This window comes from Phocoena phocoena, chromosome 1, assembly GCF_963924675.1.
Source record: "Phocoena phocoena chromosome 1, mPhoPho1.1, whole genome shotgun sequence".
Classification (NCBI taxonomy): domain Eukaryota; kingdom Metazoa; phylum Chordata; class Mammalia; order Artiodactyla; family Phocoenidae; genus Phocoena; species Phocoena phocoena.
The window spans coordinates 95,923,376-95,942,284 of record NC_089219.1 but is presented as its reverse complement, the minus strand read 5'-3'; the positions used below and the strand labels follow the sequence as shown (position 1 = coordinate 95,942,284).

General features: G+C 40.1%; 1 protein-coding gene and 1 pseudogene across 1 annotated transcript in view; both read right to left on the bottom strand.

Moving 5' to 3' along the window:
- Positions 1-1,312: 1,312 nt before the first annotated feature.
- LOC136133194 (importin subunit alpha-1 pseudogene) lies at positions 1,313-2,905 on the bottom strand (annotated as a pseudogene).
- A 10,130-nt stretch (positions 2,906-13,035) lies between these two features.
- The window catches only part of EEIG2 (EEIG family member 2), a 105,950-nt gene continuing 100,076 nt past the window's right edge, over positions 13,036-18,909 (bottom strand). The window contains exon 11 of the mRNA XM_065893168.1: positions 13,036-13,078. Within this exon, the coding sequence (XP_065749240.1) occupies positions 13,036-13,078 (43 nt within the window). The remainder of the gene's footprint in view (positions 13,079-18,909) is intronic.

Sequence of the window (18,909 nt, the reverse complement as noted above, 5' to 3'; positions counted from 1 at the left end):
TTGTGGCCTCTCCCATTGTGGAGCACAGGCTCCGGACGCGCAGGTCCAGCGGCCATGGCTCACGGGCCCAGCCGCTCTGCGGCATGTGGGATCCTCCCAGACTGGGGCACGAACCCGTGTCCCCTGCATCGGCAGGCAGATTCTTAACCACTGCACCATCAGGGAAGTCCTGGAAGAAATGTTTTACATAATTTAAAAATCTTTTCATTGATGGAATTTTTTTTTTTTTTTTTTTTTTTGCGGTACGCGGGCCTCTCACTGTTGTGGCCTCTCCCGTTGCGGAGCACAGGCTCCGGACGCGCAGGCTCAGAGGCCGCGGCCCACGGGCCCAGCCGCTCCGCGGCACACGGGATCCTCCCGGACCAGGGCACGAACCCGCGCCCCCTGCATCGGCAGGTGGACTCTCAACCACTGCGCCACCAGGGAAGCCCTCATTGATGGAATTTAAAGCAAACTTTGCACCGCACAGCTTGAGGGATCTTAGTTCCCTGACCAGGGACTGAACCCGAGCCCTTGGCAGTGAGAGCGGGGAGTCCTAACCACTGGACCACCAGGGAATTCCCTAAACGTTGTAGACTTTAAACTTTTTCCTTAATGCCTGCCATTGGGAACACCACTGAGAACTTCCTGACTCTCAAATTCACTGCTTTTCTTAGAGAGTCCACCATTCCTCATAGAATTCCAGTGGATAAAATATCTATTCGGATATCAGTTATTTCACATATATGGTATTATACATTTTGATGCAGCTTTATCATTAGTAATATATTTTATAAATTCACTTCCAACTATTTGTACTCCATTCTTTTTAATGATTACATCTGCTTCTTTTTTTTTTTTTAGCGGTACGTGGGCCTCTCACTGTTGTGGCCTCTCCCGTTGCGGAGCACAGGCTCCGGACGCGCAGGTTCGGCGGCCATGGCTCACGGGCCCAGCCGCTCCGCGGCACGTGGGATTTTCCCGGACCGGGGCACGAACTTGTGTCCCCTGCATTGGCAGGCGGACTCTCAACTACTGCACCACCAGGGAAGCCCACATCTGCTTCTTTTTTTGAAGTAAAGAAAAGGGTGGAATTTAATCTTTATTTACAGGGCACTGCAAGATATGAAATTCCACATAGAAATAAGAAACCCATTGAGAGGAGAAGCTTCATACAGTATGTACAGTTTAGAACTGTTCAAGTATAGTTTCTTTGTAAAAAGTGCTACAATAACAAACCATGTATAAAAAGAGTTCTTAGTAGAGAAACAGTAAGACAAACTTCTACCAAACACAGTACACAACAAACAACTTAATGCCTCAGGTGTACAGTCTAAAAGTTGAAGGTCCCAGCAGTGCCATCCTGAACTTGGAACGTAAACCCTTCAGAGGTAGTTGCTGGCACAACATTTTGGTCTACCTCTTCCTCCACAAAGAAATACGTCTCAATCAAGTTTAATGAAGCTTTGTACACAGACTCATTTTCATGGTTTTGTAGAGCTTCAATTTTGTCCAAACCTCCACATTCTTCAATCCTTATACTAAGTTTCTCAGTTTCCCCTAGTTTCTCAGCAGCCTGAAAGATATTTGAAATGGCATCCAGAGTAACCAGAATAACCTTGGTGTCTTTCGCAGTTAGGAGGTTCATCAACGGCTCTATTACGCCACAATGAACAAGGTATACGATCTGCTCAACTGTTCCACCACGTGTATAGTTGGTCACAGCCCATACAGCTTCCTTCTGTGCCTTAAAGTCTGCCTTAGAGAGAACGCCAACAAGGAACGGGACTAATCTATGATGTACAGCTTGTTGTATTTGGTCCTGGTGGCCAGCCATGATGTTTGACATTGTCCACGTAGCTTCCTTCTGAGTATTTGTTTTGGAGTTTGTTCGCAGGCTGGGAAAGATGGCAAGTGCTCCTGCATCTGTTACAACTTGAGTCTGTTCATCTGTCCCAGTGACGATATTGCCTATGGCTCTTTGCGCGGGAGTCACGATTGGCAATTCCGTAGCTCCTAAAAGCTTCACAAGTTGGGGTACAACCCCGGTTTTCACAACCATTTCAATCTGTTCATTTGGACCATCGGTAAGGTAGGAAATAGCCCAGCAGGTATCAGCTAAAACTTCTGGATCATCGTGATGCAGGAGACGAACTAAAGTAGGAAGAACTTGCTCAACAGCGTCTAACGGGGGTGGTGCAGGATTCTTGTTAGGACGAAGATTTGAAAGTGTCCAGGTGAGATTACGTAAGTAACCACGTGCTAAAGATGACAAATCAGGAACCTCCAGGAGTGCCAACAGCGGGTCAACTGCACCATACTTGATAACCAAGTCTCGGAAAACCAAGCCATCACCTGCAATGTTTCCTAGAGCCCATAGAGCTTGTTCACTGATGTGAGCGTGGGGAGATGCCAACAGAGAAATGAATGCTGGGATAGCAACTCCATCTACCACAGCCTTGGTCTGTTCTGATGTCCTGGAAGCAATGTTAGTGAGGGCCCAAGCAGATTCAAACTGAATGGGACTACAGTCAGTTCTGCCCATGCAGGACACAAATTTTGGAATCAAACCCACCCGGATTATGTTGTCTATGGGGGGCTGTTTTTCCCTAGAAAGCAGTCTCCTAGCAGCTTGAGTAGCTTGGAGCTGGCTTTCCAAGTTGTTGCTACTTATGCCTTTGACAGTGTCATCAACAGACCAATTTACAGTGCCCTGGTTGGTGTGGTTTTCCTGCAGTGGAGAAGCAGCATCATCTGGAAAAGAGCTGACATTTCTCCTTTTCAGCATCTGGTCACCCTTCTTAGCTTTCCTGAGCCCCACATTAACTTCTATTCGGCGCTGCCTCATTTCTGTACTGTCTTTCCCCTTGTTCTTGAATCTGTTAAGTCGGGCGGCTGGTGAATTAGCATTCTCATTGGTGGACATGGGTATGAGACAAAGGGAGAAAGCTACACAGCCAGTTCAAGCTTCCACAAGAGGCAGCTTGGCTGCCCTCAAAACATCCACCACGGTCAGCCCTACATCTCCTTTTTAATAAAACGGTAATAGTAATTCAAGTTCATGCTAAAAACCCAGACTGCTCATAAGGATGTAAAGAAGAAATTAAATCTCCCTCAACAGTTTACCCCCAACCCTTCCATTTCACTTCCTAGAAAGCTATTAAAGGTTTCTCGTTCCCAGTTAAGTACAAGTAAATTCCAATTTTGCAAGAACTAGTGGCCTTTTGGGGGGCAGGCTGTTCCATTTTTTTGGAAAACCACCTGAATGGGCCACAGTTTTGTAACTATAAAGGCCTTACGAATAGCGAACTTTGCTCCAAGGAGTTAAAGTGCACTGTATGACAATGAAAAATGTGGTTCTGTAAGGGGGAAGAGTTTTATCTGCAGATTTTTGTGGGAAAATTACCACCACTGGCACCACCATGGCCCACCCACCAAAGCAGGTTGAAATTTGTGTTGCCAGGTATTAGGTGGAACTTCCCTCCCCCCTTGTTCTGAGTAAGATTTGCCTGTAATTCCTATTTCCACGGTCTGGGCAATTCCAAAACCCCTTTAAGAATTTCTGAGAAGCTCACAGGACTTCCCTGGTGGTGCAGTGGTTAAGAATCCGCCTGCCAGTGCAGGGACTTCCCTGGTCCAGGAAGATCCCACATGCCGTGGAGCAACTAAACCCGTGTGCCACAACTACGGAGCCTGTGCTCTAGAGCCCATGAGACACAACTATTGAGCCTGCGTGCTGCAACTACTGAAACCCATGTGCCCAGAGCCTGTGCTCTGCAATGAGAAGCCACCACAATGAGGAGCCTGCACACCACAATGAAGAAAGCCCAAAGACCCAACACAGCCAAAAATAAATAAATATAAAAAAGAATTTCTGAGAAGCTCACAGCACTCCTTCTGGTGCAATTGCCATACAACTGAGATGTGAAATCCCTTCAGTGTCTCCACAAGACTCACAGAGCACTTCTACACAGCACCAGTCTCCACATCCTTCCCTTAGCTTCTCACCTCCCCACCCTCTCTTGCCTTTCTAACCCTCCTGTCTACAGCATACCCAGCAGTTCAGCTCTCTTTAAAGTATTGCTCTCAAGCCCCTGGGGCTCATTTCTGTCAGGAAATTATTCCAAATGAAAGTAACGCCCTCAGCTAGAGTTTAGGTGCCAACAAAATCACCTCATTACAGCAGGTACTGTGGAGACTGAGCTGAGCAGTTGTAGACTGGAGGTCAGGGACTAAGCACTGCCAGCAGTGCCATGGTGGAATCTTGATTATATGTTCATGGAAGATGCAGGTGTTAACTATGGTCACCATGATTTATCATTGAATACGGTGCACATCTTTGGGGATATCCTGAAATAGGGAACATTTAAGAGTATTGGTGAGATCTAGCAAGCCAGCTTGTAGGAGCTGGAAGTCAAGTTGGTACAGTAAATGTTAATTTCACCTCTTTTGTGACTAGTTTTTGAAGCCAGGGGAAGGCTAGTTATACACCTGTCTTTTGAAAGTTAACTGTCAAGGGCCTATGCCCATTTATCTGTTGGTTTCTAAGTTCCTGTCAAACTGTATGTACTCTGCCAGCATGGCTGCAGTTATTGGTACCTACTCCATTTCATCCTGTATGCTGTGACCCTACCTGGAACTAGTCAAATTAAACTCTGGTCATTCTATCTTACCTGGAAACACTGCATTGCTCCCTACTTTCACACCTCATCCTTGACTCAGATACTTTGCTTTCATTGAATAGGCTGTGTTTTCCCATTGCTATGTCTTTGTCCAGCCCTGCCCCTCTGTCTGGAATCCCTTTATCATGCTGATCACCCAGTCTCTTCTAGGAGGAATCATCATATCACTGAACTTACAGCATCTTTCATTAATCCCATACTAAAAACAATTTTGCCTTATTTAAGCAAAGTATGCAATGCTTTAAAATCTTTTTAAGTATTTCAAATTTTTAAAATTTAGTACTGAAAAAATATAAAATATGTTTTTCCTTTAGTCTTAATTCCAAAGAATATAGGCGAAAGAAGAGCCAGACACAGGATCATGTGGGAGAGGTAGATTCGAATTGAATCATTGAAGTTCAGTACCAGAAGGTGGCACACTTTTCCCACTTAAATGCATTCATTTGCTTTGAGGACTCCCTGAGAAGAAGCAAAAAAAAAAAAAAAAAAAAAAAAAAAATCCTAGTTGGGCTTCCCCTGGTGGCACAGTGGTTGAGAGTCCGCCTGCCGATGCAGGGGATGCGGGTTCGTGCCCCAGTCCGGGAAGATCCCACATGCCGCGGAGCAGCTGGGCCCATGAGCCATAGCCGCTGAGCCTGTGCGTCCGGAGACTGTGCTCTGCAACGGGAGAGGCCACAACAGTGACAGGCCCGCGTATCGCAAAAAAAAAAAAAAAAAAAAAATCCTAGTTATGCCCATTTTCTTTAGAGGTTTGAAACTCTTTGCCATGCATACGCAGGAAACTCACCGCTGAAATGGTTTAAAGATCTAGCGGTTAAGTCAATTTCTTAAGAGAAGTGACTAAGGAGATATCTCAACCTAGCTGAGCTGTAATTGCATAGGAATGGGGTCTAAACTAATTCATACAGGATGGTCTCAGACGTTTCCTTATTAGGTTTGAGATCACTGACTCAGGAAATGTCTAAATTTAAGGCTTTTCTGTATGTTTCCTAAATTTGTGTTACATTTTGTGTAATGTGTGATGGATTAGCTCCATCAAAGATTTCATATCATGCAAATGGAAAGAAAGGTTTCATTTCCTTAAATGTGCAGCAACCAGGTATGTGCTATGTATGTTCAGGAAGGAAAAGGTAAACTAAGTAAAGGAAGGGAGAGGATGTAGGGAGGAAGGGAGAAAAAACACTAGGTGTTGAAGAAAGATGGGTTAAGTTATAAGAAGGCTGGGCCTGGGAACCTCATGCCTGAGACATGGACAAGGTCTGAGGGGACAGGACACAAACATATGGATTGGAATAATATTGTTAAAATTACCACACTACACAAGGCAATCTTCAGACCCAATGCAATTCCTATCAAAATACCAAGGACAGGGACTTCCCCGTGGTCCAGTGGTTAAGACTCTGTGCTTCCACTACAGGGGGCATGGGTTTGATCCCTGGTCAGGGAACTAAGATCCTGCATGCCATGTGGCACCACGAAAACAAAACAAAACAAAACAACAACCTCCCTCAAAAAAACCCTAAACAACCAACCAAGGACATTAGTCACAGAACTAGAACAAAAATGTAAAAATTTGTATGGAAGCACAAAAGACCCAGAATTGCCAAAACAATCCTGAGGAAAAAGAGCAAAGCTGGAGGCATAACCTTTCCAGACTTCAGACTATACTACAAAGCTACAGTAATCAAAATAGTGTGATATTGGCATGAAAACACACAAACAGATTAAGGGAACAGAATAGAGTCCAGAGATAAACCCACACACCTATGCTCAATTAACCTATGACAAAGGAGGTAAGAATATATGATGGAGAAAAGACAGTCTCTTCAACAAGTGGTGGTGTGAAAGCTGGACAGCTTATCTATCAATCAATGAAATTAGAACTCCCTCACACCATGTACAAAGATAAACTCAAAATGGTTTAAGGATCTAAATATAAGAAACGATGCCATAAAACTCCTAGAAGAGAACATAGGTAAAACATTCTCTGACATAAATCTTAGCAATGTTTTCTTAGGTCAGTCTACCAAGGCAATAGAAATAAAAGCAAAAATAAACAAATGGGACCTAATCAAATGTAAAAGCTTATGCACAGCAGAGGAAACCATCAATGAAAGGACAACCTACGAATGGGAGAAAATATTTGCAAATGATATGACTGATAAGGGGTTAATATCCAACATATATAAAGAGCTCATAAAACTCAACATCAAAAAAACCCCAAACAACCTGATTAAAAAATGGACAGAAGACCTGAATAGATGTTTTTCCAAAGAAGATATACAGATGGCCAAGAGGCACATGAAAAGGTGCTCAACGTTGGTAATCATCAGAGAAATGCAAATCAAAACCACAATGAGATACCACCTCACACTTGTCAGAATGGCTATCATCAAGAACACAAATAACAAATACTGGAGGGAATGTATAAAAGGGAACCCTCGTACACTATTGGTGGGAATGTAAATTAGTGCAGCCACAGTGGGAAACAGTATGACAGTTTCTCAAAAAACTAAAAATAGGACTACCATACGACCCAGCAATTCCACTCTTGGGTATATATATATATATATATATATATATATATATATATATATATGAAAAAAATGAAAACACTAATTTGAAAAGATAAATGCACCCCAATGTTCAAAGCAGCATTATTTACAGTTGCCAAGATATGGAAGCAGCCCAAGTGCCCATCAACAGATGAATGGATAAAAAAGACATGGTATATATATATATATACACACACACACACACACACACACAATGGAATACTACTCAGCCATAAAAAATGAAATCTTGCCATTTGCAACAACATGGATCGACTTGGAGGGTATCATGCTAAGTGAAGTAAGTCAGACAGAGAAAGACAAATACTGTATGATATGACTTATATGTGGAATCTAAAAAATAAACTAGTGAATATAACAAAGAAACAAACTTACAGAGAACAGACTAGTGGTTACCAGAGGGGAGAGGAAGGGGGAGGGGCAAGACAGGGGTAGGGGATTAAAATGTACAAACTATTAAGTATAAAGTAAACTACAAGGATATACTGTACAACATAGGGAATATAGCCAATATTTTATAACTATAAATGGAGTATAAGCTTTAAAAACTGTGAATCACTATGTTGTACACCTGTAACTTACGTAATATTGTACATCAACTATACTGAAAAGTCTGAGGGGACAGATCAGAGGCTCCTGCTAGGTTCTGCTGTGATCGGCACAAAGTTGTCCCAGATGATCCCGTACAATCCTGTGTACTGGGGAGGAGGTTTGAGGGTTTCCCCTAGAGTGGCCATAACCCCACCCTGCTTCTGCCAGCAAGTGGGGTACTTTCTCCTTAACTTATGTAACCTTTCTTAATCTGCACTGTCCAGGGAAATCATGACAATCTACATAGAAAGATCAGGTTCAAACTCATATTGAACCATAGTTCTTTATTAACTTGAAGTTGCTGCTGTAATTTGAATATCAGCAGAGAGAATTTGTTGGCATTGTTTTTCCGCTCTGTGAGGACATTCTAGTCAAAAGGAAAAGCAGTCTGTACAAGGGTGTGGTGATTATGAATATCATTTAAGTCATGATTTTAACCTCTAATAGTGCCACATTTATTGACCATCTTCCATATGTCTAACACTAGAATTAAGGTATGTATGTAGATGCTACACAAAGACAAATTTTTGGCTTGATCAAACACTGAGTGCCTATGGCATATTCCTTACGTTAGCTTTTGTGTTCTTCATCACAACCCAAAAGAGTTGGTGGTATTATCATCATCTTAGATTAGAAAACAGGTTCAGAGATGAGTTTGAATTCAGACTCAGGTCTGTCTTACTCCAAAGTCCATGCCCACAGGATGGCAGGGGCTGCCTCAGGTCTCAGAGAAAAGTCTTTCACTGGAGGCGTTCAAGCCTGTAAACTGGCTATACTACCTGGTCATAAATAAAGGGAAGCCCTCAGGGAGGAGTTACATGCTGGTCTTTTCCCTTCGGTTTTCTTTCCTTGGCAAGCAACGGACAGATTTCTGACAGAATCTTAACTGAATTTTTTTCTTTTTCGGTATGTGGGCCTCTCACTGTTGTGGCCTCTCCCGTTGCGGAGCACAGGCTCCGGATGCGCAGGCTCAGCAGCCATGGCTCACGGGCCCAGCTGCTCCGCGGCATGTGGGATCCTCCCGGACCGGGGCATGAACCCGTGTTCCCCACATCGGCAGGTGGACTCCCAACCACTGCACCACCAGGGAAGCCCCTTAACTGAAAATTTAAAGTATAAACAACATTCTAAAGTTAAAGATATGATTTTTATTGAACATGTATAAGATTCACCTTTACATTACTCAAATATTTTACAATAAAAAGTTTTGGCAAAGAAAAGGAAAAAATTTCCTGGATTAATAGCTGGGAGGTTAAAATAAAGAAATATATAAATATGAAGGTCATTCTCCATGTATTAGAGATTAGAATACAAATGGAATCACTTCAATAAAAAATTTTTCGTAAACATTTACATGATTACCCACAACTGTATCAATTTCCAGAGGACCAAATAAATGTCTAAGAGGAAGGTGATCCCCCAAGTAAGATGTATTTCCAAAAAAACAAACTGAATATACTGTAAATGTCTTCCTGTATGTGGGATTTGGTCAATGAATATCAGCAAGAGAATTCATTGTTATATGCATAAGATGAACATAAACATTTGTAAATGTGGAGTTTGTTGTCCACGTAAATAAAAAAATTTGCCAGTTTTGTTATATGGAGAGTAGCTAGAGACCACCCACATGACCATTTAAAATATACTGTGTATATACTATCTTCTGAAAAGTCACATATATAAGGGAATAAGGCCTTTATATCTAAAGCAGTCTTAAAACAGGTTAATATAGGCATGTTTCATCCTTTGTATTTTTAGACTTCATCTTCTTTAACATCTCAGCTATTAAGACTATGTACAGTACCTAAGCCAACACATGGGTAATGGCACAACACAATTTCAACTACAGTACTAGGTTACATTAACATGACATACCATCCAAGAGAACTGACCAAGCATAATTTCTGAACTGCCCCAGTTAAAGGTCTGTTAAAATAAAATGCAACCCTGTCATATAAGCCCAGTATCTTTTAGAGCATTGTCATATATAATGGAAGCCTAACACTTCAGAGAACTTCAATGAAGTATTTAATAATACCATCAGCTTGAACTTGTAAGGTAGTCTAGTTAGCATGGAAATCTTAAATTCTAAAAATACTTCTGGATGTTTTAATATATTAAAACTCATTGATACCTGAATGTGTGGGTGACTGGAGGCTAGTAGGAGATTTTTTTCCCTTCTAGCAACAAATGGGCTAAGTGGTGGACCTCTGTGGCTCATGGTTTCCATTTAAAAAACCAAAAAGCATATATACAGAAGAATCTAGTTAGGACATCATTACTCTGATAGTATTTTGCTGAAATGGGTTGGTGGACTTTAGGATTCTTGGCCAAGACTTTCTCAGATTATAAGTACCAGTCCAAATTAGTTGTCTGTATACAGAAGCCTTCACCACCACCATCGCAAAGGGGGAGTCAACCATCAGAGTGTAAACTAATGGCCCAGGGCCTTCTCTGCCCTCTGCTACCCTTCACATCCTCTCTAGTCTTGGTCACCAGCACAAGTCACAGGAAGTGGGCTCCTGACTGGGTCTCTGTGTTTCCCCCAAACAAGGTATTTAAGACACTTCATTATCTGATCAGAAATACTTAGCTTTAAAAATACCATCAATCTTTTTCTCTAGGGTAAGATTAGAAAAAGAAAATGTTATATATCGGCAAATTCTCCAGGACTAGGTGATTTAAAATTCGACTTTAATATTAAAAAAAATAAAATATTTAATATTTAAAAGTTGAAAATTTATTAAGATTTAATTTTTCAGATTTATTTTTGAAACTCAAAATGGAACCAAAAGTAGACTTGGTATTTAATAAGCAGATTTTTTTCAATAGCTATATGGTTAAGATATTACTAGTATATACTCTAAGAAAAACTAGAAAGTAAGACACTTAGGTCCTTTAACAAATATTTTCAAGGACTGTAATGAAATCGGATTGCAAAGTATTATGATAGAACACAAAATAGAATAAAATAAATCCAGACTTTCACTGAAGAAAGCGGACACTGTCATCTTTTTTCTTCCTAATGTTTCTACTTATCAAAACATATGTTATACTTACTAGTACCTTAAGCAAGATGTATCTGGTGGCTGCTCAAATTGTAAAGGCACGATTTTCAAAATCTCTCCACATTTTGTTCTTAAAAAATAATGCTATATCCTCTTAAATACCAAGAGCCAGTCTTGTATAAAGGTATTGGGCCAAGGGCAGCCAAGGATGAGTAAGATGTGGGCAGTGCCCTAATCACAGCATCTTTTACATATCTGAAAAATGTCCTCACTGAACCTAACTTACAATCTAGTTTTTATTATCACTTTCAAAACTGCAATATCATCTGCAGAAGTGCCAATAAAAAACATAGCCTAGAAATAATACTTTGAAAATAGAAAAATATGTTTTTAAGATGTCATAATAAATATTTCTCTAAACAATATCTTCACATCTCTATTAAAAACTTTCTTTGATTGTTTTTTTCTTCCCATGATATATAACGAATGAATCAATTCACCTGTTTATAAGCAGACGGCATGTCTTTACCATTAAGGTAATATTTTCCTTGGTTAGACTAAAATGTTCAGGTCAATTTTTTTTCTTCAAAACAAATCTTAAAAAATAAAAAAGCATGACTAATGAGTCAGAAAATCCTATCTTTCAACATTCAAGATATTCTAAAACGGGGTGTTATCTCTTTAAAAAAATATCACAATCTATTTATAAAAGTAGTACTGAATTAATTTGGAATACCCAATCCTTGAAATATTAAAAAAAAAACCCTAACATGAACTATTCAAAAATTTTCAAACCTCTAAATCTGGATATTAAAAATAAATTAAAAAAAATAATATATTTTTCCCTCTGACTTTGCCAACATGGAAATATTAGACCAAAGTAATTCTAACACAGCACATTTCTTGGACATGGTTTTGAAAGAAAGGACTGGGAATGACTGGTTCTACAGAATCAATATTTTTCTTCAGTGACTGAGTGATTCCAAGAAAATTAAGATCTTTCCATACAGACACTGTCATGTAAGACCAGAAAAACTCTTAAGGTTTATCTGCTGTGCTATTTAACTGGATCCAGATCAGATATTCTTATTTTAAAAGCTCTATTTGATGTACATTATATTCTATTCTTGCCTCAAAATAACTAATTTCTGATACAGTAAAGAAGAAAACAGAAAACCATGGGTCCATGTCAGTGATGTCAAGTGGCTGTCCCCTGTCCTTTATCCACTACCTCCTTGGAATAATTTTCAGTTTCATGTAAGCCTGAACTTAGAGAAAAGGCAGCTCTGTTTCTGACTATATCACAATTTTCCTCCTGTTGTTCTAAATTTTGACTCCTGAAACCATCAGATATTATTCTGTTAACAGAGCTCTTACATTAGGGTGTCTTATGGTAGCCTAACAATATGGAGTCTTAAACTTCGGTCTCTCATATAGTGCTAGTGGGAATTCTGTAGCTCATCTAATATTAACAAGTAATGATACATACTGCATAATAATAGCATTATACCATTCACGTATCTCAGACTTAAATAACTCACATTTGTTATTCAATTTATGACTAATACATTTAGAATTAAGCATTTTACATGTTTAAAATGTAGTATAACACCTTCCCAAATCACGAACACCCACATTTTATATCAAATATTGCATCAAAAAGAGTGAATGAACTTAGTACAATACCGTGATAGTATAATATGGAAGATTTCCTTCACAGGAATTATATCTATTCTTGGCAAAGTTTATAGAGTTTAAATTATTTTCACTTATTGTCTCTCAAACATAAAATTAAAAAATTAAGAGCCCAAATCAGTCAAGCACTTCTATCACACGTTTTACACTTCAACATTAAAATTATACTCAGATGTATAGTGCTGTTTTCCCCACTGGATGTTTTGAAAAAAAAAAGGCGGCTTTTCATTATTATGTGCAGTGACCACAGAAGCTGTGTACCTGTAAGCACACGCGGCACACTGCCCTGATACTACCATTCCGATGTTCCCTGTGGGTGGGTGAGAAAGGAGAGTGGTGGGCACCTTCAGAGAAGAAATCAGTGTTGGCTTTCCTCTTGATAGATGAACATGCTGCATTTTTTTTTAATAGGTTCACTTTCTCATAAGTGCTTGAATAAAGTGCCTTGACAGCTCAACTGACCACATCTTAAACCCCTAGGGAAGCTTCAGTTCACCAGCTTGATTTCTAGCGTTTGATCACAACTTGTTCATAAGCTCCAGACCCCACCCTAAAAGTAGGGAAAAAACAAAACAAAACTTCAAACTTGTGAGCTGTAGTGTTTGAGATTGTTCCACTTAATTTTGTCCCCAAAGAGATAGTGCATTAGGCATTTTCTACTTGATTTGATATCCGCAAGGTTTATATTTGATATCACAGAGAGAAAGTACTTGAAGTATTGAATGTTTATAATTGATACACTGGGATTAGTCTAGTCCCTGATCACCTCATACTTATTCCCACAGTAATGTAATGTTTCCAAATTCTTAACTATCAACACACTGTGGCAAACATGTTTATATGTAAATCCAGGAGCATATATTGACTCTAGCAGTTCAGGTCTTGCGCTGACTTAATGGATGATAGTTTTTAGTTGCATTAGTATTGTGGCGTCTTAACGTACATAACAAGGAAGCGCAAAAATTATTTTAGTCAAATGCAAATGTCTTTATAGGTGGTCAGTATTGTAAATTATATCTATGCTAATGCAGATTAAAAGGGAAAATGATCTTGAAGAGGGCTTTGTTTCTTCACGAGCATGGTTTGTCAGACTGCTGGCTGTCCTCCCACATCTACTCTCCCCTTTTCTATGGTTTTAGCTAGGGACAGCCTGCTTGGTTAGAGACCACATTTCCTGAACTCCTTTGTCTACAGGTGTGGCCTTGTGACTAAGTTTCACCCCCAGGGAACGTGAACGGAGATATGCCAACTTCTGCCTCACTTGCTTTAAAGGGACATTGCTTGCCTTGGACTGGTAGTAATTTTGATAACACAGGTAAGGAGGATTGTAAAGGACAAAATGGAGGTACCTGCACCAGTGAATCATTTCTGGGGCAAAGCTGTCCCTCCAGGCTGGCCATTTTATTTTTGGGTCTCTTTATTATGGCAGCTTAGCCTTTGCCCTAATATGCCAGGTACTAACTGACCTCTATTAATGAAATATGGAGAATACTAAAAGACTTAAAATTTGCAAGCTTTGTGAATAAAGTACTTAGAAATACTTAAATTAAGTAAAGACCTCATCAACAGGTTTTTTTTTTTTTTCTATTGTTGATTCACCTGGTACCTTGGCCTTACGTTATAATGGAATGAACACATGTTCCGTCTATTGTTTCTTGGTCTGGGAGGATAAGGTTTTTGATTTTGTTTTTCTGGTGCTGAAGGAAAGTGCAGCGTTTATTGCAGGGCACCATGTAAGGAGTCCAGGGCAGGTAGTGCTCAAAACATCCAAACTGGGAATTTCCTGGCACTCCAGTGGTTAGGACTCCGCGCTTTCACTGCCAAGGGCGCGGGTTCAATTTCAATCCCTGGTTGTGGAACTAATATCCTGCAAGCCTTGCAGCACGGCAAAAAAAAACCAACCAACCAAACAAACAAAAAAAACACCAAACCAAACCAAAAAAAAAACCCCGAACTCCCCTGATAAAGGTTTTCTATGAGCCTGTAAACACAGTGTCTTTTTGAGGGAGCTGGATTTATTTTGGGATGAGGATCATTCTACCCTTTCACTGACCCCTCCTGAGTGATTAGGAGGAAAGCTAAAGTGGTATTGCATGGTGGGAGGGTATTACTGCTTAAAGTTATCACCAGGCGCCTATCTCCTCATTTGTCAAGATGCCAGGGACTACTACCTGACATTTCACTCTGAGTATGCCAGAGATCAGTAAGACCAGAAGCAACCACCATGACTGGTCTCTGCCCTTAATGGAATTTTAAGGGGAAATTCTAAAAAATGGAAGTAAGGTAGTAGTTACTACTCCACCAGGATTGAATTGGAATTCTCAGTTGATTGCTCAGAGACTTCTGTTCTTACAGATTCATTCTAAAGAAGAAATAGGAACATCCTCAACAGAATACCAGTGAACACTCTTTCACAGCTGCAGATAATCAGAATTTGAAGGAACCTTGGTGAGCACCACTGCACATAGGCTTTTAGATGCCCTAAAATGGTTCTGCTTCGGGCAGTGATGGAGTGACAGGAACCAGACTTTCGCTCCTGCTTCAAATAACTAGAAAACTGGATAGACTATATGAAACAACAGTTTTCACACACTGGACAACAGGCAGCATGGGACTGGCCCTGAGATAAGGGAAAGAAAGAAAGAAAAGCCAGACAAACTGCCTCAGCTTGCTGCCTAAAGCCATCTCCTTCTGGACCCTCCCAGCCTACAGCACAGGGAGGGAGGACCCAGATACAGCTAGGTGGTCTCTGTCAGTGGAGGACTCAGGTCAGAGCTCAGGGATGCAGGAGCTACAATTTGTAAGTCCGGGGTACCAGAAGGAGTGGAGAAAAATAATGGCTGCAGAATTTCCAATTTTGATGAAAATTTTAAACCCACAGATTCAAGAAAAGCTCAATGAACCCTAAGCAGAATAAACACAAAGAAAAACACGCCAAGGCACATCATAAGCAAACTGCTAAAAACCAGAGATAAAGAGAAAAGCTTAAAAGCAGTCAGAGATGAAAGATAAATCACAGAGGAATAAAAGTAGAAATGAAAGCAAACTACTTGTCAGAAATTAAATGTCCCAAAGGCAAGCAAGGACGTACATGCAGGGTTCTGTAAGCAGCCCTGAGCTGGCCAGGCTGTATCCACTAGACTTAAAATGGATTACTGCAAACAGTCCTCCCCAAGTCTCTATCACTTGTTGCCCTGTTCTCTTCAATCTCATAGGTTCCCTTTTGGAACCGTGGTTCTTGTGCCTCTTCTGTGCTCTAGGTAAATGATTCTGGTTTCATCCTGTGCTACTAGTTTATCTTACATAATGGATCTAACACTAACACATTAGCTTCTCTGATGAATACCCACTATTTATGGAGAGCCTATGTGTACAAGTACTTGCTGGACAGTTCAAATTAACTGCCATAAGAACTCTGAAAGACAGACCTTTAATTAGTATATATAAAGTACTTGAGTGTTTACTGCATACCAGATTTTGTCCTAAGCATTACCATGTCTTCCCTCGTTTAATTTTAACACTATTAACTCTTATGAGGTGGGTTCTATTATCATCACTATTTTATAGGTGAGGACACTGAGGCAGAGAGAAGTGAAGTAACTTACCAAAGACACACAGCTAATAAATGGTGGAGCTTGGGACTGAACACAGGCAGCCCACTCCAGAGCGTGTGTTGTTCTCCCAGGGATGCAGCTGTCTTTTTGGTAGCAAGTGAGAGATGCAGTATGTCAAGATCATGGCTAAGCTGGGTAATTATGGCTAAGCCAGGAACAGAACCCATATCTGACTCCATGGCCCATCCTCCTTTCACCATGACACATTGTTTCTGACATTCTTCAGCATGTAATATGAATCTACTTCAACCCCTAATTGTCCCTTTAGGCTTTCACGTATTGGGTGATTTTTTTTAACATTCATTTGGAAGGAGGACGGGAGCCAGAATTCTTAACTACATAAATGCCTTTATATCCTAGGTTCTAGATTCTCTCTCAACTAGAAATTATCTTTCTTTTCTCTGAGTAACAACACAAATAGCTAGCATATACTGAGAACCTTTTATGTGCCAGGTATTGTGCTAAGTAACTTTACATAAATGATCTAAACCTAACCCTCACAAAACTCCTATGAGTTACATAACTTATTTACCATTCCCATTTTACAGGTGAGGAAAATGAGGCTTACAGACAGTTTACTAACACTGTAAAGTCAATAGTGGAAGAGCTATGACTGGACCCTGAGTAGTCTAATGAGATAGCCCATGCGTTTATTATTTTGGTTCCTTTTGGTTGGAACAGTAGCTTTTGCTGTTTCTCCACCTAAAATAATAATAGCTAGGGCTTACTGAGTATATCATGTCATTTATACTTTATAACAACTCCAGGAAGTAGGCATATGATCACATTTTTAATAGAGTTCAGTTCAACTGAAGTTAAATGATTTACTCCCAAAGTGGTCTGGTTAAGATGTGAACCTGTCTCTTTAACTCAAAAACACCTTTTCTCTACCATACATATCATTGTCCTTATAAATGTCATTCTTCTACCTAGTTCCCTGCTACTAGTCTTTCCCTGCTCCTATCTACCCTCAAAATTATGGCCAGTTACTTTTCTAAAATGCCAATCTGATAGGTCAGTTCCCTGCTGAAGAATGACCAATGGCTCCCCAGTGTACAGAAGGGTAAACATTTTGTTATGGGGACGGAGGCTCTTTACAACCTGTCTTCAAGATACTTCCCAGCCTCATGTCCCACAACTCCATTTCACATGCCCCACCTCCTTAGAAAAACCTGTTTATGGGCATTCTCTAAGTAGGTGATATTATTCATAAACCAGTAAGATAAAATGATTAAGTACAATGAATGGGCTTTAGACTCAAGAGACATGGGTATGACCTTGGTTTTAACACTTACTAGCTTTAAGGCCTTCCTTGGGTAAACTTCCTTAACCTCTTTTTATCTTTGCTTCCTCTTTTAAAAAACTAATAATAGTATTGAAAGAGATGAGAATTGAATGAAACATACACATGGTGCTCAGCACATAACTAATAAAAGTTCAATAAGTATTGCCTATAATTATTATATATTCACTACTATATAATTATATATTATAATTATTATGCCTGTTAAGTTCCTTCTATTTGTTCCTACTACCAGGAATATCTGTCTTCCACATACCCCTTCGTAACCGCTCACTTATCTTTTATTCTCTCAAAGACCCTCTTCAAGTGTCAACTTTTCCAGGAAGTTTTTTCTGTCTGAGTGAGGTGCCATCTCAGAGTTTCCTCTACTTCTCTATATTATAGAATTTATCATACTACTATAAAATTTAGTTCGTCTATCTCACCTGATAGAAAGGGTCAGAAAACAAATATCTTAGGAGGGCCACATAGTCTCTGTTATACTGCTCATGGCTCCTACTGTAGCACAAAGCAGCCAATTCAGACAATATGTGTAGACAATACATAAACAGGTGGGCTGTATTCCAATAAAACTTTGTTTACAGAAATAGGCAGTGAGCCAACAGGGCCCACGGGCTGTAGTTTTCCAAACTCACATGCTAGACTATAATCTAGCTGAGGGTAAGAGCTGGGTCTTTCTTCTTTGCACCCTTAACCACAAGTTGGCCCAATAAATTGTTACTGAATTTAGTAAGTGCATAAGTAAATGAAAGTTACAAAAGGTCTAAATTGTGTGACTCCTCTATCCTCCACAGCACAGTTTTATTCCCACCTATCACATCTTGAAGGTAGTTAGTTGCTGATGTAGGTGTTTGCTCCTTTGTATCCTTTGGGCCCTGCAATGTGATGGGACGCATAGGAGGTACTCAATAAAATGAGTATTGCTAGAAGAAATGAATTAAACATTCTTTCTGGTTTTGAGCATTAGAGAATAAAATAACTGTCTTGGACCAAGGGGGCTCCCTCCCCCTGCAACTCTGACTTAGACTGTCGTTGTGCTGGAATTCTACATAAATACTCCACAGAAATACTGGGTACTGGGTGCACAGGGAACAGGCTGTGGGGAAGCAGTGGAGTGATCAGAATTTCTAAGGTGTCCTCAGCATCTGTGCTCACTGTCATCTGCTGCAGTGCTGGGAACCAGAATGCTAAGTCTGGCAGATGCCTTTTCTTCGTCTGAATCTAAATAACTACCAACATGAAAATTAGTTTTCCAAACTTATTTTTCTTAATATGTATGTTAGGCTCTAGTGGGGCGCAGAAAAGAGAGTACAAAAAAGATTAATATCAGTGTCTGCCACTGAGTGGTTGTGTAACTGCTCATAACAGACAAGATCACTGATTGAAAATATAATTTTGCTTTGCTGTAAGATATCAGACTAAGAACTCTTTTCTAAATGTCCTTTGTATACTGCAGTTTGCCCA